Source organism: Brachypodium distachyon, chromosome 3 (genome assembly GCF_000005505.3).
Source record: "Brachypodium distachyon strain Bd21 chromosome 3, Brachypodium_distachyon_v3.0, whole genome shotgun sequence".
NCBI lineage: Eukaryota > Viridiplantae > Streptophyta > Magnoliopsida > Poales > Poaceae > Brachypodium > Brachypodium distachyon.
Window position 1 is genome coordinate 57854803 of NC_016133.3, and position 27026 is coordinate 57881828.

The 27026-nt window shown below is 51.7% G+C and overlaps 7 protein-coding genes across 7 annotated transcripts; 5 read left to right on the forward strand and 2 right to left on the reverse strand.

Annotated features, from left to right (window-relative positions):
• Window positions 1–1414: 1414 nt before the first annotated feature.
• Window positions 1415–2915, forward strand: LOC100838399 (protein EXORDIUM). The gene has a single exon (XM_010237797.3). The coding sequence runs from the start codon at window positions 1873–1875 to the stop codon at window positions 2809–2811; it is 939 nt and encodes a 312-aa protein (XP_010236099.1). The 5' UTR covers window positions 1415–1872; the 3' UTR covers window positions 2812–2915.
• Window positions 2916–5426: 2511 nt separating this feature from the next.
• LOC100846309 (EPIDERMAL PATTERNING FACTOR-like protein 1) lies at window positions 5427–6635 on the forward strand. Its single transcript, XM_003570561.4, has 2 exons — window positions 5427–5918; window positions 6048–6635. The coding sequence occupies exons 1-2, from the start codon at window positions 5808–5810 to the stop codon at window positions 6261–6263; spliced, it is 327 nt and encodes a 108-aa protein (XP_003570609.1). The 5' UTR covers window positions 5427–5807; the 3' UTR covers window positions 6264–6635.
• A 1274-nt stretch (window positions 6636–7909) lies between these two features.
• Window positions 7910–9780, reverse strand: LOC100846003 (7-deoxyloganetin glucosyltransferase). The gene has a single exon (XM_003570560.4). It carries the CDS (start codon window positions 9528–9530, stop codon window positions 8052–8054), a length of 1479 nt encoding a protein of 492 aa, XP_003570608.1. The 5' UTR covers window positions 9531–9780; the 3' UTR covers window positions 7910–8051.
• A 2484-nt stretch (window positions 9781–12264) lies between these two features.
• On the forward strand, window positions 12265–14756 carry LOC100845698 (7-deoxyloganetin glucosyltransferase). Its single transcript, XM_003570559.4, has 2 exons — window positions 12265–13394; window positions 13478–14756. The coding sequence occupies exons 1-2, from the start codon at window positions 12863–12865 to the stop codon at window positions 14419–14421; spliced, it is 1476 nt and encodes a 491-aa protein (XP_003570607.1). The 5' UTR covers window positions 12265–12862; the 3' UTR covers window positions 14422–14756.
• Window positions 14757–17097: 2341 nt separating this feature from the next.
• Window positions 17098–17847, forward strand: LOC112271616. The gene has a single exon (XM_024461278.1). It carries the CDS (start codon window positions 17111–17113, stop codon window positions 17816–17818), a length of 708 nt encoding a protein of 235 aa, XP_024317046.1. The 5' UTR covers window positions 17098–17110; the 3' UTR covers window positions 17819–17847.
• Window positions 17848–17983: 136 nt separating this feature from the next.
• On the forward strand, window positions 17984–19830 carry LOC100846612 (7-deoxyloganetin glucosyltransferase). The gene is made up of 2 exons (XM_003570562.4): window positions 17984–18658; window positions 18735–19830. Exons 1-2 carry the CDS (start codon window positions 18148–18150, stop codon window positions 19682–19684), a joined length of 1461 nt encoding a protein of 486 aa, XP_003570610.1. The 5' UTR covers window positions 17984–18147; the 3' UTR covers window positions 19685–19830.
• A 124-nt stretch (window positions 19831–19954) lies between these two features.
• On the reverse strand, window positions 19955–25637 carry LOC100846923 (probable RNA-binding protein ARP1). Its single transcript, XM_003570563.4, has 6 exons — window positions 24873–25637; window positions 24623–24749; window positions 22681–22828; window positions 21403–21436; window positions 20759–21032; window positions 19955–20340 (listed from the first exon to the last, which is right to left on the reverse strand). The coding sequence occupies exons 1-6, from the start codon at window positions 25125–25127 to the stop codon at window positions 20231–20233; spliced, it is 948 nt and encodes a 315-aa protein (XP_003570611.1). The 5' UTR covers window positions 25128–25637; the 3' UTR covers window positions 19955–20230.
• Between the last annotated feature and the right edge of the window lie 1389 nt (window positions 25638–27026).

Here is a 27026-nt window from a genome sequence, read left to right on the forward strand (position 1 = left end):
GCGCGAGGAGCCTCGAGCCGCACGGAGGACAGCCTGTGCTCTACTGCCTGTGTACACTTTCGTGGTACTCCCTCCGTTCAACAAAAAATGTTTTAAATTAAACTAAATTTAGATGCATATTAGATACATTCAAATTTTAAGAAACTTGAGACATTATTTGTTGAACGGAGAGTACTGACCAGTGGAAGAAAAGAAAACTAACCCTTGCTTAAACTACTCCAGTGCTCCTGGCGGAGTCAGGTTATTCGCCTGCTAGGTTCCGTGTATTTTTGCCGGTGCATGCATGCCCCGGCGGGCTGCCTCGTGGAAGGGTGGAACGCACGCAGGGCTGTCACTGACGCCTGAGCAAGCCGTTACAATATTGTTTACTCTATGTTATAAAATCCGGTCTAGGTTCATGCACGTACGCAGGTTTTGTGATTTGTGAACCCAAAGCTTGTTCTCTCCTCCTTGAAGCATTTGTCTCAGCAGCATTCACTTTCAAGTTAACCTGCTGCCACTAACTAAAAAGAACTTCGATTTCTTCAATAAAGCAGAGAGCGTTGTGCAGTACCAGAACTTTTTGTTACGTGACTAGTTAGAGAAAGAGCCCCACAAAATTCAGAAATAAAACAAGAGTTGTTCAAAACTCATAAATACCAGTCTACCAGTATGCGTACAGTACGTCAACCGAACTCCAAAGCTGACTTTGGTTTCCATGCCAATCCAGCGTGGCCTGTCCCCTCCGAAGTGCCAGCACAGAAATATTCTTGCAATGGCAGAAACGCTGCGCGAGCGCTCACCACAAAAACAAGATTACTCTATAAACAAACTCACACGCACCACAGCAAGCACTGGAACTCGACGAATCCATCCTATCCAGATTCCAGATGCAGTACGTTTGCATCCTGCATGACCACGTGGATCAGTGGATGCATGCACTACTTCGTGTTCGTGTGTGCCTCCAGTTCTTGCCACGCGTGCCATTAAGATCTCGGCTTGATCTCCATGTCGACCCGGTCAACGAAGCGCTCAAACACATGCCAGACCCCGCTGCAGGTCAGTGTCTATGGACAACGGAGCAAAAGGGAGATTTTAACTAAACACCGTGTGAGATGGATGAAATACCATACCCAAGATTATCCGCCGCCGCCGAACGATAAACAGCCTGCTAATCGACCGACGGAAATGTCTGTCTTTGCACGCAAATGGACCACAACAATTACCTAACCCGCCGGCCATGAGCAAGCGAAGCATCGTGCTGCGTACCAGGTTTTGGCCGGCGTAAAGCTTTGCATTGCACTCCCCGGCGTCATACGCGGAAGAGCTCATGGATCACTTCGCTGAAGCATATCCATCCATGATCCATAGTCGTCTCGGACACCAAAAATCTTCGCTTCACTGAAGCTCATGCAGGGAGTACTCCGCTCCGCCCAAAGTTGACCCGCCGCGCCTCTCTGTGCTGTTGGGAACCTTCCCCGGACAGCTGTGCCTCCTCGATAGGCGGCGGGAATCAGCTCTGCCAAATCGCCATCCCACGGACGGGAACAGAGAACGCGGCAGTTTGAGTTTGACCAGTGCGTGCGTCGCCACTGTATCTGAATTCTGAAATGATGAAATCCTGTGCCCGGGAGCAACTGGACAGCGCGCGGCGCGCGGCGAGCGACACCCGGCGGCCTGCGTTCGTGCGGTACAGCTCATCGTTGCCCCCGGGCTGTCCCCCGCCAGACTACCCGCGCTGCCCCAGATCATACATTCCGCACGTAGGACGGCTATAAATAAAGAGCCCGGCCGGGAAGCCTTCCAGTACTCCGTCAGCACAAGTCCACAACACAAGCAAAGCAGCGCAACAAGCTCGACTCACGACTCAACTCACTCTACCCCATCAGCAATATGGCTTCTGTTGCTCTGGTAGTGTCGCTGTTATTACTCAGCCTGGCGCAGTTCTCCGCGGGGACCCGGAGGCTCGCGGAGCTGTACAGGCCTCCGGCGAGCGACCAGCTCACGTACCACAACGGCGGCGTGCTCAGCGGCGACATCCCCGTGTCCATCCTCTGGTACGGCAAGTTCACGCCGGCCCAGCGGTCCATCGTCTCCGACTTCCTCCTCTCCCTCACCTCCTCATCCTCCGCGGCGGCACCACCAACGCCCTCCGTCTGGCAGTGGTGGGGCACCATCGAGAACCTTTACCTGTCCAACGCCGCCACGCGCGTGCATTTGGCCGAACAGGTGACGGACGAGCAGTGCTCCCTCGGCAGGTCGCTCACCTTAGCCCAGATCGACGACCTCGCCGCAAGCGTAGGCGGCAACAACAAGAAGAAGAGTGCCGGCAGCGGCATCACGCTGGTGCTCACGGACGAGGACGTGGCCGTGGAGGGCTTCTGCAGCAGCCGGTGCGGCCGTCACGGGTCGGCGCGCCCGGCCGCGGACTCGGCGCACATCTGGGTCGGCAATTCGGCCAAGCAGTGCCCGGGCCAGTGCGCATGGCCGTTCCACCAGCCCATCCACGGGCCCCAGGGCGCGCCGCTCGTGGCGCCCAACGCCGATGTCGGCATGGACGGCATGGTGATGGTGCTCGCCACGATGGTGGCCGGCACGGTGAGCAACCCGTACGGGGACGGGTACTACCAGGGCGACAAGGGCGCGGCGCTGGAGGCGTGCACGGCGTGCCCCGGGGTTTATGGGAGCGGCGCGTACCCGGGTTACGCCGGGAACTTGCTCGTGGACGGAACCACCGGGGCTAGTTATAATGCCAATGGTGTCGGCGGGAGGAAGTTCTTGCTCCCGGCGTTGTATGACCCCGCCACGTCCTCCTGCAGCACGCTGGTCTAGTCGGACATCGTGTGTACACTCTGATCTGAGAAGTTGTACATAGTGGAGTAGTACTACTTGTAACGTGTTGGAGAAAATGAAATGAAATTGCTTTGTTCGTTATCTGTTGTTGCTTCGGCCCACGGTATATAGCCCATTAACAGTTCAGCGGAGCGAACAAAAGCTAGCGAAATATGGCTGCAGGCCTCTAGGCCATGAATACAATCCCAGTTCGGCCCAAATAAGGTACGGCACGTCGTCAACCGAACCGTCCAGCCTCCAGCGGGCCTGCCTGTGTGTGCACAAGATTTACGACTAGCATGTTTCTTGACTGATTTACCGCCCAAATAAGTAGTAACTACTAGTAGTAGTATTATCCGCTCAAAAAAAAACTAGTAGTAGTATTTTTTTTTTAAAGTACTGTACTGGTTTCAAACTAGGATGCTCATAGTTTTGTTAAGAGCTTCTTGTCCCTCCAGGCCAGTTTACTTGGCTCATCGAACCAATGCTTACTTTCGCTAAAAAAAATAGTACTGTACTGGTACCTAGTCACGACATCCCGGCCATGCCATGCAGTGCGCACCGTACAGTATCCAGTGATCTGCAGTCTATACATGATACATGTACCTACGGTTATACCTTGCTCCTTTTCACCCAGACTGAATCCCGTTCCTAAACTCTGCTCTCCTTGGAGGCTGTCAACCTGGGACTTTTTGCGTCTTCGAGAAATCAGTATCCGGAAGCTCCTTGTTTTGGAATATTTTTAGTTGCTCTATGGCAAAACATACTCTTCCGCCTTGTAACAGGGGCTCAAAAATGCAGTGCCGGATGGTATCTGTTGCCCCGTTTATTAACGATAGGCAGTGAACCATATCAGGCAGGAACTGAACGTACTTAATGCCATTTCTCGATCGGCCTGTCCGCCTTAATTTCCGACAGTGTCCAGATAGATAGCCGCACAACCCCCATCGTTATGGCCTGCCACGCTCCGAACGCGCGAGCTGCTACCATTGCGTGATTGGGAGAGAGACCACGTGCCAGGCTGCCAGCCGCTGCTGCAAAACTGTTTCAGCTAAAACGCTATACTGTAGCGGCGTGCATGCACGGGCCGGTTACCCAGTGCAAGAGTCGTGTGTTACCATTGATGCATACCCCAGCCGTTGCATGAACTGTCCGAGAATGAAAAAAGGAAGCGGAAGTTCCGGCTGCTCGCTTGTGTTTGCTCGACTGGGAGTGCCTCTTCTCTGGTTCCTGTCACACTTTTCAGCTTCCATTCGTCCGGCTGGCCTTGACCAGCATTACTCATTTCATTTCATAAAAATTGGATGACTTTGTACTGAGCACTGCTATGCGTACGACGATTTTCATACTATTTTCATACGACAATGCATAACAGCCGTTCATCGCATCACGAGTGAAAGGCTGCAGCCATCCAATCAAGTGTCGTACAGAGTTTGGACAAGAAAACGTCGTACACGCAGTGATTCCGCTTTAAACCGTGCCAATCTTTATGAAACGGAGAGAGTACGTTCTACCGATCTTAGATCAAGCTAGCAAGCAATATTCATAGGATCACCAATTCACCGTTGATGCATGCATAGCATATATATATAGAGAGAGTGTATCACATATACAGAAACCTTACATTCTGTTGGTAGTTGTGCAACGTCGTCCTCAGTCCTCACCAAGCGCTTCGGTTTGGCTGCAGCGGGGAATTTGGACCACGTACTGGTGGATCGACGCGGACTGTTTTCACCGTCCTAGCTGCCACGGCCAAGCCAAGCTAAGCTAGCTAGCCGTTTTTCATCGACACCAGCATTGGCGCTAGCTCTCGTATCCGACGCAGCATCGCTGTCAGTGTTGGGTGGTGGCCGTTTGCCCTTTTGCTGTGACACGTAGGCTAGACAGTCCATGCCGGCGTCAAACACGGGCATGTTCCCGAAAAGATAGCGATTGTTGTGGCGGTAGTGCCATTCAACGAATCAACTCTTTTACTCCGATAGGGTGTGTGACACAAGCAGGTGTTTGACGTAATTTGAAAATGTAATCTGCTGCTCCGTTTTAAATGTTACTCCCTCCGATCCAACACATTTATTATGGATCGAGAACTTATGTTTGCAGTGTTGGTTTGGTTACTGAACGAACTTTTTAGTTTTCCCCAGTTTAACATTTGGTGAACGGTTTGGTTTCTTGCTGTATGCATTTAAAAAAAAAACTATGCCTGTATGCAGTTGAACCGGGAAGGTTTTGCTCTCCCTGAGCATGTAAACAAAAAATGGTCAGAGTGCTAACATCTTTTGCTTCCTACTACCTCCGTCCAACAATAGGGGGCGTATTGAGCCCACAAATTAGTCTAATAATATACTCTTATAATTATAGGACATAAGTTGATATCCATTATATTCATATTCAACAATATTTGCTTATGTTTACAATTATCATCACATTATTTATAATATTAATGGAGTAATTTGTGGTCAAAAGTTTGGTCAACCGAAGCCTTATCTGTCCCCTGCTGTTGGACGGAGGGAGTAACGACTGGAAGCCGCGCGTTTAGACAAAGGCAGCGTAATTAGTAGTGGTAGGTATACATGTGGCAGCTAGGGGTGGTCACCTCACGCCTCCCCTGTGTTTTCTTTGTGGCCTCCATCCTGCAGTGTCATCCGCATATATGACCGTCACGTTCCACATTCCTCCTCCCCTTTGCAACCTCGCTCTCTTTGTAGGCAACTGACCGCCTTCTAACGCTCCGCCAGGCCCATCCTGCCCATCTGCGCTAGCCGGCCACCTTAAGCTGCAAGAACCAACCTAGTCCTAGCGCTAGCTAGGCTTCTCCTAGTTGCATCTTTAGCTGCCAGTCCGGTCCGATCTTAGAATCTACTACACGCAAGGAATTAAAGCTTCTCTTCGATCTCACTCCAGTCTCCAAGCTTGATACAAGCTTCTCTTCGTCTCTTCGAGGCTTCGACCTCTGTCACCAATACACAATTTCCGGGTGTAACGACCGAGATGGTCGGATGGCCGTGAGCTCAGCACCTCGCCGAGCGTTCCTCGCGGCCATGTTCCTCGGCTTCCTCCTCGGAGCTGCTACATGCAGCCGCACCACGACGACGCTCTCCTCCTTCCAGGTACGACAATACTACCACTCTCACTCCCTATGCTGCCACTGCATCAGTCTTTCTTATTTTTGGATAGGAGGCGAGCAGCTGAGGTTAGCTCAATTAAGCTCCTGTTGCTGACTTGATGTGCGTGGGCAGAACTTAGCGGAGGACAAGTCGCGGCTGGGGTCGACGCCGCCGAGCTGCCACAACCGGTGCAACGCCTGCAACCCCTGCAAGCCTGTCCAGGTGACCACGCTCCATGGCGGCGCAGCCCGCCTTGACATCCAGAAAGCCGCCGCCGATGCGCAGTACTCCAACTACAAGCCGCTCGGGTGGAAATGCCGCTGCGCCGGCCGCCTCTACAACCCCTAGACCAAATAGATCGTTGCTTACATTTCTAGGCGGCGGCCTCTCTCTGGAGAACGTCGCGCTGCTATATTTTGCTAGCTCCCGGCCAGTTGAGATGTCTTAAATTTTGGTTAGTACATTTGCTCACATTCCGATTCTATCACCTCGTACGTAGCTTAGCTTCCATCTCCAGCGTTTTACGGAGTAATTAGTTAGCAGCATGCAACTCATAGCTTCCTTCTTTTGCCATGCGGATTCCAAAACATTTTACACATGTAAAATTGATTGGGATCTACTAGCGGTAAATCGTGCAGATCAGTAGTAGTAGATGTAATAATAACAGTACTACTAGTGCTGTGGTCATGGCAGGCGAAAGGCAAACCTGTATGGGTCGCATGTGACGCTCTCTGATGAATCTGAAATCCTGAATCTAGCACAAAGTGCTATACTGCTACGCCCCCACGCACAGTGCCGATGGATGGATCGGTCTGATTGATTAGCGCCATTGACCGGCTCCCCGGCAACGACTGGGCCGTGGGGTCTGTAGACTGTAGTCCGTTCCTCGAAATAATGGCGGGCCTTATGCGTGAATGTGTCTTTGTGTGCGTGATCACTGCGCTGCAAAAAGATCTCTGAATGTAAATTGGAGGCTAGTGCAGAAAATTTAGCCTGACGATTTCCGGCTGGTTGGCATTTGTTTTGTTTACTGAGGCGTCCCCCTCGTGCGGGGCCGGCTCGTATGGGATCACCCGGTGTGGGTGGGGTTCGCCGCGCTTGGAAGCACACGCGTGTACAGACGCTGCTCTTGTCGGCCTCCCTTCTGCGTGGCTCTGTGTACGCACCGTCTCACGCATAGATTACAGCATGAGCAGAGCAAGCGGGGCACTAAGCAAGAATCTATTGGACGGGGCCAGCCAAATCGTCACCCGATCGAACCCCCCCTTCCCAAACTAATCCACGTTACTTTTAAAAGTCCTAACCGAAGTGAAATTTGATGATTATTTCTCGAAAAGATAGGGGGCAAGCCCCACGTGAAATTTGACAAGGGAGTAGAATCATAGTAAAACCGGTGGGGATGAACCCGAAATATGATATGGTAATGTAACCGCAGTGAAATTTGAATCCAAATAAAATCAGATAGAAACAATCTTGAAGATATTTCGTTTTTTACCGAACGCCCAGGCTCTACTTAGAGAAGGACACGCATGGGAAAAAAAAATCCCTTGCCAGGCTGCTGTCAAAGAAACCGAAAAGTGGAAGACCGGAATGGTTCGCATCGAGCAAAAGGGAAAGGAAAAACCGGCCGGATCCTCTAGTTGGCCCATGCCCAACAAAGATCAGAAATCTCTGGACATTGGGCCTATTTGGCCCTTTGGACAGTGTTGGGCTGTTATTGGACCAAGTCCTGCAGTCCTCGGCCTAGGGATTTTTTTTGGGCGGGTCTCGGCCTACGGATTTTAGCTTCGTGTCTCAGAACACGAGTCAAGAACAAAACAACAACAAAAAAGAGACAGACGGCATTGGTACTATTCATGGTTTATTTATCTTTTTCCTATATTGTAGGTCCAATTTTGATTCGGAACTTCACGGGTGGAAGTGAAGCTATCAAACTATAGCTGATTTTCTTGGTGACGTTTTGAGTTGCGACTCAAGGACGCCGTGCACACACAAAAGCGTAAAGTCAGTGCCAGATTTGCGCAAGCAAGGAGTGCCGTACAGTATCAGTCCATTGCTCAAGTCAACCCCCACACTGATCACTCAGGACCCATCACTCTCAAACAACACAAACATGGAAAGAAAAGATCAAGCTAATTAATTCTTGGCCAGCAGCACGTCACGAACCAGTCCTTCCAAGTTGCGGTGAGCCGAGCCGCCGGGCAAGGCCGCCCTGACAGCCTTCTCCTTCCACTCCCCAGCCCTCTTCCTCATCTCCTCCCCCTTCTCCCCATCCACGATCTCCGTGATAAGCCCGGCGACGGCATCCCTCTGCACGTTGCTGTCGATCTCCATGCCGACGCCCCACTCGTTGCACTGGTACCTGCAGTTGGTCTGCTGGTCGGCGAAGAAGGGCCAGCTGATGACCGGCACGCCGCCGCACATGCTCTCGAGCGTCGAGTTCCACCCGGAGTGCGTCAAAAAGGCGCCGACTGCCGGGTGATCGAGCACCTGCTGCTGCGGGCACCATGACGCCATGAGCCCTCGCCCGGCAGTCTCGGCTAAGAATTCCTCGGGCAGCACGGCCGCGTCGCCCTTTACGAGGTCCCGGCGCACGATCCACAAGAACTGCTTGCCGCTGTGCGCTAAACCCCACGCGAACTCCACCATCTGCGCGGCCGTCATGACCGTGATGCTGCCGAAGTTGACGTACACCACGGAGCCGGGCTCCTTGCTGTCCAGCCACGGCAGGCACTCCTCCTGCTCTTTCCACAGGCTGAGGCTGATGCCGGAGCTCGGGGTGGGCCGCAGTAGCTGGTCCTCGTGGGCTAAAAGCGGGAGTGGGCCGAGCGTGTAGACCTTCGGCAGGCCCAGCGCCTCCATGGCTTCCACGGCCTCGCCCTCCAGGTCGCCGAAGCTGTTGAGGATCACGGCGGCTGCGCCGGCCGTGCGCTCCGTCTCCCTCAGCACGTAGTGCACCAGGTACTCGTCCGGGTCCGTTGTGCGCATGAATGTCGGGAAGTCCCGGAGCCTCATGTTCCTCAAGCCCGGCACGTCTTCCACCGGCGTGTCCAGGTACCCGTTCGTCAGCTGCTCTGCATCTTTGAGTGGGGTGAGGCCACGGTTGATGAGGAGGCGGTAATGGCGGTACCCGAGATAACTTATGGCGCTGGCGGTCCAGAGCTGGACGTAGGCGATTCCGAGCTCCTTGGCGGCGGCCATGGAGAACCCCATGACGACGTCAGAGATGACGCAGGTGACCGGCGGGCGCCCCGCGGTGTCATCGTTGAGGTCGGCTAGGAGGCGGCGGAAGGGCGGCAGGCAGGTCTCCGTGGTGGACTTGCAGAGCGAGGGGATGTCCTGGGTGACGTCGTCGTCGTCAGACGGAGGCAGGCCGTCGGGGATGGTGGCGAAGCGGAAGCCGTCGACGCCGGCCACGGCGGCGGCGCCACGGGAGCGGAGGAGGCGCGCGTGGTTGTACTCGCTGTTGACGAAGGTGACCTCGAAGCCCCTGGCGTGGAGCAGCTTGGCCACGTTCAGCATCGGGGTTATGTGGCCCTGCGCCGGGTACGGCACGCACACCGCGTGCGGCGCCTTCTCGCCGGTCTCGGCTGCGGAAGCTCCCATGGAACCCATTTCTGCAGGTATTTTTGTCTGGTTCCTCTTCGTGTGTGCAGGCTCCGAGGGGATCGAGATCGACAGCAACAACGGGTGAAGAGATCGAATAATTCTTCTGGGAGAAGTAGTGCTCTTGTTTCGGTTGTAACTTAATTGGCTGAGGATAGATGAATGGGCTAGCCAGGCATGTGTCTCTGTATTTATAGCCGTGGCCTGATCCGTGATCAGGTAGGATATAACGGTGAGCAAACACCATTTTTGTTATGAGCAACGCAAGTGATTACGTGTTTGGATTCTGCTTGGGTTTTGATTTATATTGTTTGTTTATTGCTGCATCTTCCTCGTGGATGCCTCCATGATCAAGTAGGTCCACGCACAGAAACCAGCCGGGCGACTGGCGGGTCAGCGTGAGGTGGGCACACGTACGGCGCCGCATACACACGGCGGCCAATATCCAATGGTAGGCGGCCGCCCCGACCATCCGGGACCTTGCATGGCTACACGCTCATTTCCCGGCCATGTGCTATACGTGCGCGCTGAATTTGCCGACGAGCACCGACGCAGGGACCAACGGGATGTTAAAAGTCATCTGGCGCGAATACACAAATTAAAATTCGGTCAGGAATCGAAGCTTCTGGTGATTTACACGGCATATGTTCCTGACCAAATTTTTTTTGTTCAACAATGAATCTGAATTTCTGACATTTCCTGAAACATTTGACGAGAGGAAGAAGGGGACAACTCTTTGCACATGGCACGTTTGTATGCAACAGCCAAAATTTAGGTCCAAAAGGACGGCAGCGGCATGCACAGGGCACAGTTAGCACAGGCGTAACTCTTCCGGCCAACCAGGAGCAAATTATTGCACTCGACTGAAACGTTGACCACCAACACCAGACTGTAATGGCGCCGACCGAAATCACGACTTCGAACTTCCTAAACGGGACTAGGGTATTTTTGGGACGAAGTAGGAAAGTGGGAAGTTTCGATGGAAAATATATACAGTATAAGTATGCAAATGTACGAACCGAAACTCCGATCGGTAAGCATCACATGCTTATTTATTTTTTGCACTGTCGCATTCTGTTCTTGTATATAGTACCACAGAACAGAGGATATATTTTGGCCAAAAATTGCACGTTCGTACGCAGTAGTCCCCCGTACCTCGTATTATGGATAAACACTATCGAGCTTTCAACGGCGAGTTGTACCATTGTACTAGTTGTACTAGTACAGTACCGGTACGTTGCCACGGCCTCTTAAGCATGTGTACACGAAAATTCATGTTTATACAAAACATAACAATATAATTGGACATTCATTAAAATGATCTCGGGGCCGATGTTAGCAGCCGCAGCCACGGACATGGCACCCAGTCCACACTGCCCGCCGGCCGTGGCTGGCGTTAGAGCACGCGGTGGTGCAGTGCACGAAGAACGGTGGATAGCACCGATCAGCCCTGGACCCCTTTGCTCGTCTCTTGCACGATAATCTAATCCGGCGTCGACGCATATCGAGAGCGGTCACCACAAGGAGGTGCTGCGCGGGCAGTTTAGTCAGCGGCGGCGGCCCAGGAAGGCAGCGCTGTGGGAATAGAAAAAAGAAGGTTCGATGGAATATAAGGAGACACGGAAAATCAGAACATGCACGTAAATTGATACACGACGAAAGAAAACCTTCCTGCTTTTACTATTAGGGATAGACTAGTTGTATCATTGTGGCAGACATGTGTCCCCATACGTCGTCGTCGAACAGTTCCGGATGCTCACACATAGGTCGACCCGTCATCGGTGGAGCTAGCTAGTGTGGTCTCAGATTCAACGCATGCACTTTTCTCTAAATTATCTGCAGCTCCAGTCCATAGTGTCCAGATCAAGTGCATTGGAAATCAAGGCGCAACGCTGTCATCGACGTCTATGATTTTGGTCCTTGCGCAGCCGACCGAGGCCCCCCAAAAAAGCAAGGTACAAAGTTCGATCTGGATCCTGATTGATTAGCTATGATGTACAGACGGAGGCACGCTGAGATATATAAAGAGGGCGTCGGCGATGAGCATTAGCTGGCGGTCCGTCGCTCTCTGCAAGTGGGTACGGAGACACCGGCCGGACGTATTACGTACAGTAGTCGCATCTCAACTCAATCGCCTTGGCCGAACGAGACGTCAACCCTTCCCGATCGAGTCAACATCACTGTCCGTTGGTACACCGCGAGTCCCAGAAGCTAGCTAGGCGTGTCAGTGTATCGGTACGTAGGCACGCACAAAGGCTCATCCGTGCGTAGCAGCCGGCTTGTGGGAACTGTTCCAGACGATATTTTCATTCCTGGTTTTGGTGAGACGAGTCGACGATCGTGCGTGTGGAGCCAGGGGTCGTGCATGCATGGCGTCGTCCCTTACGTCATCGCGGCTTGGTTGAATCTTGAATGACAGATGATTAATGGATTACAGGTCAAACTTCAACGCCGATCGACGACGCCAGGAAGATGGGAACGGGATTGGGCATGCGTGGCCGGGGCAGGCCGGCTCGTTGACCATGGGGTCAAAGACGGCGAGCCCATGACGGTGCCGCTCGTTGCTCGACGATATTAACGGGCCGTCCGTGCGAATTTCAACTCTCCTTGTATGGGCTTCACGAGAGATATAGGATGCACGACGAGAGAAACCTATGGAATTATTGTCGGGCTGGATTTCTTACGGAGAATTGAAACGACGAAGGCGTGGCGTGCACGCTGGTGTAAACTTTGGACCAGATAACGCAAAGATAATTATTTGTTTGAAGGGCCGAAAAGTAATTCAAGAAAAGCCCATAGACTCAAACTTGAAGCCCAATAAGTTTTGAAGTGTGCGTTTACTGGCAGGGACCAAGCCCAATGTTCTAAACAAAAACACCTGCGGGGACCAAAATTAAGAATTTACTTCTTCTTGCTCTGTTTCTTCAAGAAGTAGTACTCCAACTATAATCATTTTTTTTTGCGGGTCCAATTATAATCATTCGATGGATCTCCGGGCACTGACGAGGAACGAGCAACAACTCTTGTAACCTGCACTCTTGCGTCCCATTTCATTTTTCTTGACAGGCATTCTTGTCTCCTTTCTGTTTGTTCTTCCAGGAGAAAACCTCAATTTCTACACGCAGCCGCTCAGTGTCCGTCACCATCATCATCCTCGAATCATCGATCGCCTCCGGGATTAACATATACAGCCATCACTATCACGCGCCGCCCACTCCTTTGCCACGGCATCAGATACACCCAAAACCAACAAACTATCGAATCAACGATCGTCTGCGAGCAGAACACCGTCGATCCCCCAGTGCACGCCCAGCCCGGATTCTGCTCTGAGAAAAACGACCATGAGCTGCTCCGGCCATGAGCAGCAGCAGCCACACGCGGTGCTCGTCCCGCAGCCGGCGCAGGGCCACGTGACGCCGATGCTGCACCTGGCCAAGGCGCTCCACGCCAGGGGCTTCCACGTCACCTTCGTCAACTCCGAGTACAACCACCGCCGCGTCCTCCGGTCCCGCGGGCCGGGATCACTGGACGGCGTCGATGGCTTCCGCTTCGAGGCGATCCCGGACGGGCTGCCTCCGCCGTCCGATTCCGGACACAACGACGACGTCACCCAGGACATCGCCGCGCTCTGCTTGTCCACCACCAAGAACAGCGCGGCCCCGTTCAGGGCGCTGCTGTCGAGGCTGAAGGAGAACGACGACGGGACGCCGCCGGTGAGCTGCGTCATAGCCGACGGCGTCATGAGCTTCGCGCAGAGGGTCGCCGAGGAGGTCGGCGTCCCGGCCTTGCTATTCTGGACTACCAGCGCCTGTGGCTTCGTGGGTTATCTCCACTTCGCCGAGCTCGTCCGACGAGGCTATGTGCCACTCAAAGGTAGTACTACGAGCCGGATTATTGGAGTACTTCTGCTCTGAAAGCGAATGATTGTTAGTAATTGTTGTGTGAATTTTCCGCAGATGAGAGTGACCTGACCAACGGATACCTGGACACCGAGATCGACTGGATCCCCGGAATGGAAGGCGTCCGTCTCAGGGACATGCCCAGCTTCATCAGAACCACGGACCCGGACGATATCATGCTCAACTTCGACGGCGGCGAGGCGCAGAACGCGCGCGGCGCCCGCGGGCTCATCCTCAACACGTACGACGCGCTGGAGCACGACGTTCTCCGCGCGCTCCGCCGCACGTCCTTCTTCCCGCGCCTCTACACCGTCGGCCCGCTCGCCGCCAACAAATCCTCCGTTCTGGACGGCATCGGCGGGAACCTCTGGAAGGAAGACGCGAGCTGCCTCCGTTGGCTGGACGCCCAGGCGCAGCGGGAGGGGCCGGGCTCGGTGGTGTACGTCAACTTCGGCAGCATCACTGTGGTGACGCCGGCCCAGCTCGCCGAGTTCGCGTGGGGCCTGGCGGGCTGCGGCCGCCCGTTCCTTTGGATCGTCAGGCCGGACCTCGTGGCCAGCGGCGAGAGGGCCGTGCTCCCAGAGGAATTCGTCCGAGAAACCAGGGACAGGGGACTCCTGGCGAGCTGGTGCCCGCAGGAAGAAGTCCTGAGGCACCCGGCGACGGGGCTGTTCCTGACGCACTGCGGGTGGAACTCGACGCTGGAGAGCATCTGCGCCGGGGTGCCCATGGTCTGCTGGCCCTTCTTCGCCGAGCAGCCGACCAACTGCCGCTACGCGTGCGCCAAGTGGGGCGTCGGGATGGAGATCGGGAACGATGTGACGAGGGAGGAGGTGGTGCGGCTTGTGGGAGAGGCCATGGATGGCGAGAAGGGGAAGGCGATGAGGGCGAGCGCGGTGGCGTGGAAGGAGAGCGCCAGGGCGGCGACGGAGGAAGGCGGGTCGTCCAGCAGGAACTTGGACCGGCTCTTCGAATTCTTGCGTGCGGGATGCAGGGATTGATGATGCTGCAAGCAGAAGTTAAATGGGTTTGGAATCAGTTTGGTTGGGCTTCCCTGCTGCTTTCACCCCTGTCCGGCCCATCAGTTCAGCACTACGAAGAACACAAAATAATGCTATGAATGCAAAGATAAGGACCCGTCGTGATCCCAGGTTGGTTGGGCCTAAATTTATTTATGGGCCTGGTGGCGCAATGCCAAATTAGTCCAACTATATCCTTCCTCTTCTCTTTTTTAGCTTGCCCAAATGTAATGGGCAGAGTGGCTGACGGCAGATATGTTCGCCTGGCTTTCGATCGGGCTCGTTAATCAATAAAGCCAGTTTCGCTCAAAAAAAAATTCAATAAAGCCAGTGGAAATAAAATATCTGATCGTTTACTTACGAAGAAAAATCTACCCTCTGCTGCCTCACTCGCTAAAATGCTAAATTCAAAAGCTGCTCCAAACACAGTTTTTTCGCGTCACTGCTTCGCCAGATACGGAATTTTCAGAGCAGTTCACAAAATACGCATGCCGTGGAGCTTCTCCGGAGATCACGATAACGATGTTCAAGTTCAAGTGTTCAACTAGTCTACGACACGGGAGTAGTACGTCGTTTTCACAGGACAAGTACACGTATAAACTGCAGCATCATGGAGATCATATCTCCAGTCCAGCGCTGCACATAAAATACGACAGGATAAGTGCACCGGTGGCGGCCTACTCGCCGGCGCGCGGCGGCTATATGATCATCCAATCCAGAACCAGGAGAAACGTGGCAAAGGCTCCAAAACAGCCCCCCGGTCGGTGTAAGCAGACATTCAGACAACGACGGCTTTGTCGCGGCTCCGCCGGAGCACAATCCTAGCGATCCGTGGCTCGGATTTAATGTTTGATCACGAAATTCCTGGGTTTTCCATGCTCGTCCTGGATAGTACGTACATGTAATCGTAGTAGATCCCGATAAAAGCTTGGCTGGTGTGAGTTTTGATGAGAGTATGAGACTTCTGAGGAGCTGATTTTTCTGCCTGGGGGTGACAGGGACTAAAACGAATCAAACATCAAGGGAAAGAAACAAGAGATAAACATCAGGGATATCCAGCAGGACAGAAATGTGAACCGTGTTGGTTTCGAGTAATGAAGCCGGGAGCTTGCTCCTTTTCTCTAAAAAAAAGGGATATCCAGCAGAGTCAGAATTTAGTTAAGACCACAGCATTGTACTACTCCCTCCGTCCTAAAATAAACGACGTGGATTTGTAGTATTTTCTCGCTGCCTGCACTTTCACCGTAGATGGTTCTGAAACGAAAAGTTCTAGATAAGATATACATAAACCACAGATGATTCTGAAACAAAGTTGTTGTTTTCTTACAAGAGACATAAACAATACTGCTCCGTATATGATTCTGGAACAAAGCTCTCTGATAGGAGACATAAACTAAGTACTGCAGCAACGGAGTACGGAGGGGCAAAAGAGGAGCGAAAGGAGGCCAATTTTGCTTTTCAGCAGCAAGCATGGTTCTCTGCAGCCACCTTGTGCAACTTGCAGAAATTCAGAAAAGCTATGTGCTGCGAGCTTTAGTCATAAGTACAAAACCCTAGCCTCACACAAACCATTTGTTTAGTGCTGAGAACATTCATATGTCAAGAAAAGTGTGAGTTCAAAGTTTAGTAGGAAAAGAAACATTGTGGATGTGCAGCAGCCGATCGAAGCTAGCGGGTGCACGGGAAAATACTCCTACTCTTTGCTACAGTTGATTAAGAGAAGATTAATCTGTTCTAAGTTCGCCGGTAATGAAGCGATCTGACTTGTAAGAAAAGGGCATTTTAAATTAAATTGGCACATTTAATTGTTCTTGGTTTGCGTGTTTGTCGCATGCATGCATGTCCATGCCGAACACTGATAGGTGCAAGTTGTTTTCACTCAACTCACACCGCACAAACTTGGCGGCTCTTGTCTAATCCGGACTCTTTATGTGTTCGGGTCTTGAAGGCAAAATATTACCCGGAGTCAGATGTACTACATGCAAGTTCTAGGGTTAGCATGTCCTATTCATGGAGAAGTATTCTGAAAGGGATTGAATTATTGGGAGATGGTATTATAAAAAGGATTGGTGATGGTCTTTCCATAAATATCTGGTCCGTGCCATGGATTCCAAGAAAATGGTCAAGGAAACCAATCACTCCTAGAAGGAATATTGTAATTGATCGGGTCTCAGATCTTATGCTACCTGACGGGGGCTGGGATGTGCAGCTTGTGAAGGAAGTGTTCTAGAAAGAAGACGCACAACTAATTTTGGCTATCCCGGGGTTTGATGATATGGAAGATACTTGGGCATGGCATTATGAGCCAAAAGGGATATTTACAGTGAAATCGGCGTATCGCCTAGCTCGGGAATTTGAACGTATTAATATTGCTGAAGGATCTCACCATGACGGTTGTGACCAAGATTTTAATTGAAACTATATCTAGTCAGCGCCTTGCCTGGCAAAGATTAAGCAGTTCTTATAGAGATTTGCACATAATAGTTTACCTCTTCGGATGAGCATTCGAAGGCGAGGAGTTGACTGTGAAACCTGCTGCCCGATCTGTCGCAGACTGAATGAAAATGGGGGTCATCTATTCCTTCAGTGCAAATTTGTACAAAATGTTTGGCGGACACTAGATATGGAACCTGAACATGCCTTATTGACTAGATATAATGGCCCAAAAGCGATGCTGGAACATATCTTCTCTCGGCCCACAAAACAAAAGATATTGTGCATAGCAATGCTTTGGACATGGTGGAATGTTCGTAATAAGATTAATGCTGGTGAGGGGGTCTACAACCTAGATGATGTCCGCTTCCGAATCCGGCGTTCTGCTATTGAGTATGAAAAATTCTTCTTGAAACCAGAGAAGCCGGCCCAACCTCCACCAACATCCTGGTCTTTACCTGACGAGAATTGCCTCAAGATCAATATTGATGGCAGTTTCGATGCTGGGACAAGGTCGGGCGGATGGGACTTTATTATTAGAGACCACCAGGGGGATGCTGTTGGTTCTGGAGCTGGGAAGATTAATCATGTTATGTATCCTCTACAAGCTGAAGCGACTGCCTGTATCAAGGCATTGGAGGCAGCCCAGATGTGGGGAATGACAAATGTCATAGTGGAAGCAGATGCTTTTCTGGTCGTTCAGACACTTAATGGATCAGATCATGATTTGGGACCAAATGGTGCGATGTTTAGAGAAATCAGGGCCAATGTTGTGCTTAACTTTACTTCTTGTCGATTTGTTCACTCTAATCGTCATTGTAACTCGGTTGCTGATGCCCTCGCGGCTTCAGGTGCAAAGATGGAGCATGTGCCCCAAGCCGTATGGCCGGGTCCACCCCTACCTTCGTACAGTCATACGTTGCCAGTGATTTTGCAGGCACGTTAAAGTAATGGAATAGATATGTTCCTTCTAAAAAAAACTCGCACGACAGAAGCCATCAGGATAAGGACCTTCGAAGCCAATGTCGAGCCCAAGTACTGAACGCCATTCTCTTGTCCTCTTCATAAGGGTTCAGTGTTCTTTTCGCCCAATACTACTATATTCTTGTAAAATGCTACTCCTGGATAGTGTAGCAAGTGCTCAGTCTTGACTATCAGGCGGGGATGACTCCAGGGTTCCCGGGTGATCCTCACGGCCAATATATATACGAATGAGAATGACACCCTCTTCGCCCCGGACATTTCTTGCCACGACACACAGCAAAAACTGCCACCATGAGCTCCAGCTCGCGCCCGCACGCCGTGCTGATCCCGTACCCGGCGCAAGGCCACGTCACCCCGTTGCTGCACCTCGCCAAGGTGCTCCACGCCAGGGGCTTCTACATCACCTTCGTCAACTCCGAGTACAACCACCGCCGCCTCGTCCGGTCCCGCGGCGCCGCCTCGCTCTCGCTGCCGGCCACGGACGGCTTCCGGTTCGAGACCATGCCGGACGGCCTGCCGCCGTGCGACAACGAGGACGTCACGCAGGACATCCCCACGCTCTGCACGTCCCTCTCCACGCACGGCGCCGATCTCCTAAGACACCTCCTGGCGAGGCTCGTAAACGATGGCGAGACGCCGCCGGTGACTTGCCTGATACCCGACGGCGTGATGAGCTTCGCGCTGGACGTGGCCGAGGAGATGCGCGTCCCGGCCTTGGTCTTCTGGACCACCAGCGCCTGCGGCTTCATGGGCTACCTCCACTTCGCCGAGCTCATCGAACGCGGCATCGTGCCACTCAAAGGTATTTGATCGATCATTTGATTGACTGTATATATAGCTGTGCTTTGGATTACATATATATGTCGTGGTTGGGGCAGATGAGAGCTGCCTGAGCAACGGGTACCTGGACACGGAGCTGGACTGGGTTCCCGGGATGCCGGGGATCCGGCTGCGGGACATGCCGAGCTTCGTGCGCACCACGGACAAGGACGACGTCATGCTCAACTTCGACAGCCGCGAGGCGCAGAACGCTTACCGCGCCCAGGGCGTCATCCTCAACACGTTCCACGCCGTGGAAGAAGACGTCGTAAACGCCTTCCGTGGCATCTTCCCGCAGGGCGTGTACGCCGTCGGCCCGCTCCAAGCCTTCGCGGCATCGGCATCCCTGGCGCATCCCGAGCTTGCCACCATCGGCGGGAACCTCTGGACGGAGGACATCAGCTGCCTGACATGGCTGGACACCAAGGAGACCGGCTCCGTGGTGTACGTCAACTTCGGCAGCATCACGGTCATGTCGCCGGGACACCTGGCAGAGTTCGCCTGGGGCCTGGCGCGCTGCGGGCGGCCGTTCCTGTGGGTCATCCGGCCGGACCTCGTGGCTGGGGAGAAGGCCGTGCTGCCGGAGGACTTCGTGAGCGAGACGAAAGGACGTGGGATGTTCGCGAGCTGGTGCCCGCAGGAAGAAGTCCTGAGGCACCCGGCGACGGGGCTGTTTCTCACGCACTCCGGGTGGAACTCAACGCTGGAGAGCATCTGTGCCGGGGTGCCCATGGTCTGCTGGCCCTTTTTCGCGGAGCAGATGACCAACTGCCGCTACGCGTGCACTACGTGGGGGATCGGGATGGAGATTGGTAGTGATGTGAGGAGGGAGGAGGTGGCAAGGCTCGTGGGAGAGGCCATGGATGGGGACAGAGGCAAGGAGATGAGAGCCATGGCGGAGATGTGGAAGGAGAAGTCCGTTGCGGCGACGGAGGATGGCGGGACTTCGAGCGTCGACATCGTCCGGCTCGTCGAGTTCTTGCTTGCAGGATGCGTTCCTGGAAGCTGACATGTTGTCACGTTGTTGATTCAGTCAGTCCTGATGAATGATGGTTGTGATGGGTATATGTGGGAATCACAGTGTCATTTTGGCATGTTCAAAACTGGCGCGTCCATAATAAATCTGGTCTGAGGAAACAAGACCCAAACAATATATATGTAAGACAAACTATGCCTATAGTGGAGTAGTTTTCTACGTGGTTCAGGTTTGTCTCTAGTTTCGCCTCTGTCCTGTAGCACTAGCAATTGGCGTTGCAAGAAGAGTAGTCTTTACATATTCTTAGACATGGAGAAGACAAATTCCTATCATAATGCCTCCGGAACTTATTCAGGCAAATTCCAATTTTCTGACGTGAAGTCCAGTTTCACCGTACAATGGATTCACCAAAGAAATGCGTTGCAGAAATTGGAAAAGAATCAGAAATAATGAAAGAACAGGTCTTTTGATGCTATTTTTTTCAGTCAAGAAAGGAGTATCTTGGGATTCTTTTGTGGACCACCAATAGTCCGCTCCAGATCGACATTAATTTCTTGGACGAGTTTTCAGTTCAGCAAGTCAGTTCGAGGTGTTTAGATCTGAGTTTGATCTTGTAACAGGCGTTGACGCTTCCTGGTCTTCTGTGCTTGTCGCCTCAGTTGCAGGAATTGCCTGCGTTGGTTGAGAACCTGAAAGATATGTCAGCACGAATGCATGAGTTTTACTCAAAACATATGGTGATTTTCATGAATTATCTATACTGCCGTCCACTTTTATCGCATGTTTTAACTGTCAAAACCGTTACAGAAGCGCAATTTGAAAATGGACCTGCTGATTTCTACTGAACAGTGAATGAAAAATACCGTACTCCCTCCGATCCTGATTTCCTACTGTAGTAGTAAATTTGTATGCCATGCAAAAATTTAGTGGTAGATAGGAAACTGGAAATTTCGAGTGGTATTTGAGCATTCAAAAAAAATTCTGAATGCTAAATCTGGCATTCTCTCTATGTTTCAACCTTCAAAACCAATATTAAGGTGCAATTTGAAAATGGCCTACTGATTTCTACTCAACAGTGAATGAAAAATTGAATCGAGAATGACATACAGGATGTATCGTCGGACTGCCTTGAGATTGCACGAGGGGGTAACTGGAGTCTGAAGTTCGGAGGGAGCGAAGGGGCTGTCTGGAAAGTACTCTCCATCTGTGCCGTCGGCTGCTGAAAGAACAGCGGCGGCGCCACTTGTTGCATTGGCGAGAAGCCAGCCCTTGGACCCTGGCCACCAGGCATGTACCCCATGTATGGGTAGGGTGATGTTGAAGGCGAAGTTTGACCATACATATGAGAGAAGTACTGCTGCACTTGAGAATTGTACAAGGCCTGTTCATGAATTTTCAGACATTGCATGGCTTCATGTCAGTTCCTCGAATGGAAAATAAGATGTATGCATTTCTGCTGATGTCTAATCCTGATATGATATATACTGTAGTAAACTGTAACAAAATACCATGCAGTTTCGGATTTAAGACATAGCCAGTGACTTCAAATAACCTGATTTCAGAGAGTTTCTGATCCTGAATACTAGGTTGCTTAAAAAAACTTGTGAACACAAAAGGGTGCAACTTTTCCCCTTTTATTTTTGGTACCATTGCCATTTATTGTTGATGCGTGTGACAACAGAGCAACTGCATGTGATTGGAATGTAAAACAACAGAAATGACATTGAAGGATATGAATGGGGAATGCTTGCCTGTTGGTATGGATAATCAGGTGGGTACCAGTACCTGCAAAGGTTTACATAACTTCATCAATGCCTTTTATAAAAGATCAATAAGGATCGAGCTGAGCACGAGCCCACCATTTATCTATAGGAGACATATGTACCAACAATCATGGCTGTAAAGCTCAAACTTTTATCTCAGGCACCGATATATGTCTAGCTAAAACTAGGACCATATTAAACAAAACCTCCCTCCTCATCTACTTCCAACAAGGTGCTTGCTTGCAGGAATGTAAACAAAATCTAGCTAACTAAATCACAACCAGTGACAAAGGAATGTATACATATCGCATGTCCTAATTAACCTTCCTCCCCTAATAATTAAACTGAAAAAAGTAAACCACCTGCTTCTAACAATTCAACTAGTACTTGTCTTGTTCCTGAACAGATCGGCCATGGAATTTGACCAGATCAGTCATGGAATCCTCAATCCTGATCCAAGCCTCCGACTGATCTGTACATGACCATGCCAATAAATTCAAATGGGGGCACACCCACCCTAACCCCAGAGCAGTGCTCCAGCAAAATAGCCAACTCCGTCATGGCGCCATTTAACTCTGTAGCAAGCCAACAAAGTGCAGAGAGCGATTCCAATTTTCACGGTTGCTAGTACCCACGTATGCCATGTGGTAAGTGCAGAGTGTTTGTAGGGAAGGCAACACCCATGGTGCTCTAGACCAGAGACAGCAGATCATACAGAAACGGTGTGGGCATGTGGGCCCCCGGAGTTGAATGCCCATCTGTCTCCCCCCCACCCCACAAAGGCCCAAATTTACTGGGCCTCCTCGGAGGGCCCAACACATGGGGAAATGGGGACGCGCGGGCCCGCATGTGCACCCTTGGCACCCGAACCCTTCTGTCCGGTTAAGGTAACGGAAACAGAAAGCTGCGGCGCGAAAGCAACCCGACCTGGCCTGTCCCTGACCTCGCAGTATAGCTGGTTCGGTAACCGCCCCATCAGCTGCAATAAAGTCCAACGTCCATGTCTGTTTTTCACCTCGGGTAAAAAGATCAGTCAAAGAGTGCTTGTCTGTTACTCCATCCTACCAATCTACTGCTCCTATTTACCATGAGGATCAAAAGGCACACTGTCGTCTACGTCTCTCTGAAGTCTAAACCCTCCAAAATGCAAGCAAACCGCTATGATATTGACATGGGTCGATACTACCGAACAACGCCTTGTATCCATCATCATTTGAAATTTTTAACTGGTACTCTCAACAGAGAAGAAAAGGACGTGGCACTCACCCGTACTGCTGAGAAGGGTAGAACATGGCGTGATGCTGGGTGGCCATCTGCTGCTGCTGCTGCGACTGTATCCTGCCGCCCATGTAACTGTAAGGCGGTGGGGCCGGGGGCTGCTGATCCTGAAAATGGGCCCCGCGCGGGGCCCTCCCTGCAGACAGAGAGAAAACGAGAGGAAATAATTTAGGCATTGTTATATACTCCAGGCTGCAGAGGAAGCAAAGGCACACACCAAAACAAAGAAATAAATGTGCTGCGCAGAGGTAGCAGACGTGCGTGTATTGCAGACAGGACAGGAAGGCAGGGGCCAGGGCTCGCGAAACAGTTGCATGGCCTGTGCAGGGAGGAGGTATCACCATGTGACCTACGTACGCTAGGCTGGGTTTGACTAGAAATACATGCATGGTGGTGTTTTACTAACAGGAATGCTAATTGCCTTGATATTCTTTTCAGGACAAAGAGAGCACCAGATTCTTCTCAAGAATAATGGAAGAACTATGGACCGTTTGTTTATATGAACTCTGCAAAGCTTTTTTTAGCGCAGTGCCAAATAATTCAAGGCTTTTTTTAGCTAGCTTGCACTACAACGTACTACAGGCTGGTACTTGCTGTAGTGCACAAACCTATATATACCGTTTGTTAAATACTATATGCAGACCCAACCGTTTTATTATCACGAAAGCAATGAGAAATTGTTAATACAACACAGACGACGTTCAATCCAATCCCTTGAAAACACACATTTATGATGATCGATACAACATGGCAACGGGTCGAAATATGAAGCTGGAACGGTGGAGAGCTGCCGTGCACGAATAAATCGAAGGGCAAAACTCAAAAGATAATAAAAAACCATGCATGCCATGAGCAACATGCATATATAAGTAAGAAGTAAATATTCCCTCAAATCTCGTTGACACCCACCGAACGCTATCAAAGACTGCTAAACGAGTAGTATATCCGACGGAACATTTTTCTAACGCCGTGCACCAAATTTTCGCCAGAAAAGCAAAGCGGCCGGCCGGATTCCTCATTCTCAAGCCAGATAACATGCAAGTGCAACAGCTTTACACCGCATTCTCGCTGGGATGATTCATCGTATCATCACTTAATTAAATACGTTCTAAATCAAAACAGTTATCCCAACAAGAGGTGACGACATAGACATAAATATATATCAGCCCCGTTGGTGATCAACCATTCCATGACCACCATCTTGCCATATAGGCCTGAATTCATACGGTTGGCTATAGAAAAACAATGTAATTGACCCTATGTGTATTTGCTCTTCCATATCTCCTGGAATGTCACTAGAAACTTAATCATGGTCAATATCTTAACCTAACATAAACAACTTAAGCTAAGAAAACGAGCCCCGATTAACGCCATGAATCAGTACAGTTGTAGAACCCGGGTTGCAGAGAGGCCAGGCTGGCCAAGCACACAGCTAGCCATGAGTGATGAGCCAGAGGAGCCAAGGCTTGGTGGTGGTCTGACAGTCTGAGCATGCCTCTCCCCTCTCCCAATGCAGGCAGACCGTGCTACTCCAAGTCGTCGTGCTGCTTCCCGTGCGCTGGCGCCCATGGTCTGTCTTTTAAGGCCTTTTTTTTCCCCGCAGCTGGAAACCCGGCCCCGCCGCATCTCGCCCAATTAGCCAGCCAGCGGGGATCCCTCCCCTAACCGCATCGCACGCAACGAAGGAGGAAGGAGAAGGAAAGACGGCAGAACAAAACCCGGCGCGCGCGCGCGCGTGCCCTAACGAAGCTTATCCCCCCGCGTTGATTGCGTGCGATTAATTCCCCGCTAATCATGTCCCGGCCGATGTTTACTGCCATGCACATGCGCACGCGTCCCCCTTGTTCTCTGGCATGGTAGAACGGAACGGGAAAGAGTAAAGAGAGAGAGGGCATTGATTCGGGTGTTTGGGTTTGGCTATGCTGCTTGCCTGATCTCTGCGGCGAGGGCCGCGGCGGGCCCATGGACGCAATGTTGCAGTTGGCCCGCCGGCCGGCGATCACCGGGTTCGGGTTCTGCACCGCCTGCCGCGCCGACTCCGGGTCCCGGAACGTCACCTGTAACAAACACACGCACGGGCATATATACAAGGGCCAGAGATCAATCAACAAGCGCCGCTGGCGGCGATCGATTCGAGAGCAAAGGAACGAAGGGGGATGAAGAGGAGGAAGGAGACGTACGAATCCGTAGCCCTTGGATCGGCCGGTCTCGCGATCGGTGATGACGACGGCCTCGAGTATCTCGCCGTATTCTCTGAAGTGGTCGTGGAGACCCGTGGACGGCGTCTCCCACGCCAGCCCGCCCACGAACACCTTGGTCAGCGTCGTGTCGCCGAACCGCGACCGGTGGTACGGGACCCCTCCGCCGCCGCCGCCCGGAGCCTGCGCCGGCGAGCCGCCAGCAGAGGAAGACGACGAAGCCGCCGCCGCCGCCATGTGAGTCGACCCTAGCTCGATCTGACGCAACCAACACGTCTCCACGGAGCTGTACTAGAGCTCCTTTCCTTTCTTATTTGAGACGGGCTCTCACCGGGGATCGATCGAGACAGATACGAAAACGAACCTGGACTTGCCCGATGGATGCGTACGTGGTTATTAAGAGTGGATTTGGCCGGGCCGGTTCGGTCCGATCCGGCACGCTGATTCGGCTGCCTTGCGCAGAGACCCGTCTTTCCCCGTCAATTGCTTGGGTTTCCAAGTTGTGGAAAGATATCCTTCCATAACAAAACCCCTCTCTGCCTTGGAAGAGACAGGAAGAGAAGAAGGGATCTGTTAGCTACGGAAGAAGAAGAGACGGGACGAAGGAAGGAAGGCAAGGCAAGGGGGCTGCTGCTGCTGCGGCTATGCGCTGGAAGAGAGGGTTCGGGTGTGGGATGACAGCTGCATGAGCGACCCTTTCTAGTCTCTACTAGCTATAATAAGCTCCTCGTTGTATTCCATTCACTTGTTCAATTCTTCTTTTTTTTATGCGAGAGGTGCTGGAGTCGTAGAGCAATGCAAAGACCGTAGAATCACAAGCTGTGCTGCCCACTTGGCTCTCCGCCAGCAGCCAGCCACCTGTCGCTCTCCATCGGGCGGCCTCCCCGATCGATCCATCGGGCCGGGCCAGGAAGCCGACCACAACGAACTACTCCTGATTCCTGAATGTGTGTTGAGACTTCAGACTTTCAGAGGCGCCGGTGGCTGAGGCAGCTGGGCGAGCGATCGAGCTAGAGGCTGCATCCGGTTGCGGTTGCTTGCGGTGCTGCTTCTCTGGCATCGGCCACGCAACCCAATTTTGCCGCGTGCGGAAAGATCCACACGCTAAAGCAGCACCTACAGATGCAGGTTGCAGGAGCTGAGGAGAGAACCGACGGCTGGAGCGTGTTGCCACCGTTAATTTTTGCTTTGCTAATGGCAATATATGCTTCAAATTAAACGCTAATAAAAAGTGAGATACTGTACGGGATACGGGCAGTTAAGGAGAGTACGTATGTGTACACGGTTACGTGTGCGCGTACGTGTGGACCATTTATGGTCGTACAGAGTACTACTACTTAACTGCTATGATTAAGGAGGAGGGAATTCTGTCCGACGAAACCAACCGAGAGCTGGATCGCGAGGAGTTTGATTACGCGTGCATGCATTTTGCTGGCGAGTTGACCGTGGAGATGGTCGTTTCGTTCCGATCCTGACAGGCGGGGAAGGAAAGTGTGAAGTACGTGTTGTTAGTTATCTACCGGAGATTGGTTGGTCATCGGGGCGACGTCAGCAGCTGTGTGCTTCCGTCGGGCGGGCTAACTTGCTGGTGACGAAGCCTGTAGATGCATGCTGCCCTGGACAGCATTATTAGTGTAGTACTACGAGATAAACATGTTCGGCTCGACCTCTTCGCACAATCTTGCTCTACAAAGTGACAATCTCCGTCCTGGTTGCATTTACTATGCATGGCATCATCTACCGTGCCTTCTTTCAGTACGAAATTTGAATGCATCCAGACATGACTAACTTGATACATCTTTTGTTGGACCGAAAAAGTAGTGCATTTTTAAATGCACAAAATCAAGCTGCGGGCTAGAGAGAGCAACAGAGATACTATACTAAGGAGTACGTATATGCGAGCCCTTTTCAGCTAATTTTACCAACCTGTCCTTTGGCTTTAAGCAATCCAGATGGATAAGGGATTGCAAAATATACTCCCGGCGGCCAGACCCCACCCTCAACGGAGGAAATATATATTTCTCTCCCTCAATCAATCATTAACAATTGGGGCTGAATCGGCCGTCTCTGTCAACCATGAGCCCGAGTAAATCCCCCTTCCTTCCTTCCTTGTACCAAGCACTAACCTTGTTTTTT

Excerpts from the sequence above, each read along its gene's own strand:
- LOC100838399 (XM_010237797.3), top strand. The coding sequence starts at position 1,873 with ATGGCTTCTGTTGCTCTGGTAGTGTCGCTGTTATTACTCAGCCTGGCG.
- LOC100846309 (XM_003570561.4), top strand. The coding sequence starts at position 5,808 with ATGGCCGTGAGCTCAGCACCTCGCCGAGCGTTCCTCGCGGCCATGTTC. Across the intron at positions 5,919-6,047 it reads CGACGCTCTCCTCCTTCCAG|AACTTAGCGGAGGACAAGTC; the intron begins GTACGACAATAC and ends GTGCGTGGGCAG.
- LOC100846003 (XM_003570560.4), bottom strand. The coding sequence starts at position 9,530 with ATGGGTTCCATGGGAGCTTCCGCAGCCGAGACCGGCGAGAAGGCGCCG.
- LOC100845698 (XM_003570559.4), top strand. The coding sequence starts at position 12,863 with ATGAGCTGCTCCGGCCATGAGCAGCAGCAGCCACACGCGGTGCTCGTC. Across the intron at positions 13,395-13,477 it reads AGGCTATGTGCCACTCAAAG|ATGAGAGTGACCTGACCAAC; the intron begins GTAGTACTACGA and ends AATTTTCCGCAG.
- LOC112271616 (XM_024461278.1), top strand. The coding sequence starts at position 17,111 with ATGCTGGAACATATCTTCTCTCGGCCCACAAAACAAAAGATATTGTGC.
- LOC100846612 (XM_003570562.4), top strand. The coding sequence starts at position 18,148 with ATGAGCTCCAGCTCGCGCCCGCACGCCGTGCTGATCCCGTACCCGGCG. Across the intron at positions 18,659-18,734 it reads CGGCATCGTGCCACTCAAAG|ATGAGAGCTGCCTGAGCAAC; the intron begins GTATTTGATCGA and ends TGGTTGGGGCAG.
- LOC100846923 (XM_003570563.4), bottom strand. The coding sequence starts at position 25,127 with ATGGCGGCGGCGGCGGCTTCGTCGTCTTCCTCTGCTGGCGGCTCGCCG. Across the intron at positions 22,829-24,622 it reads GCCCTCGCCGCAGAGATCAG|GGAGGGCCCCGCGCGGGGCC; the intron begins GCAAGCAGCATA and ends CTCTGTCTGCAG. Across the intron at positions 21,437-22,680 it reads TACCCTTCTCAGCAGTACGG|GTACTGGTACCCACCTGATT; the intron begins GTGAGTGCCACG and ends AAACCTTTGCAG.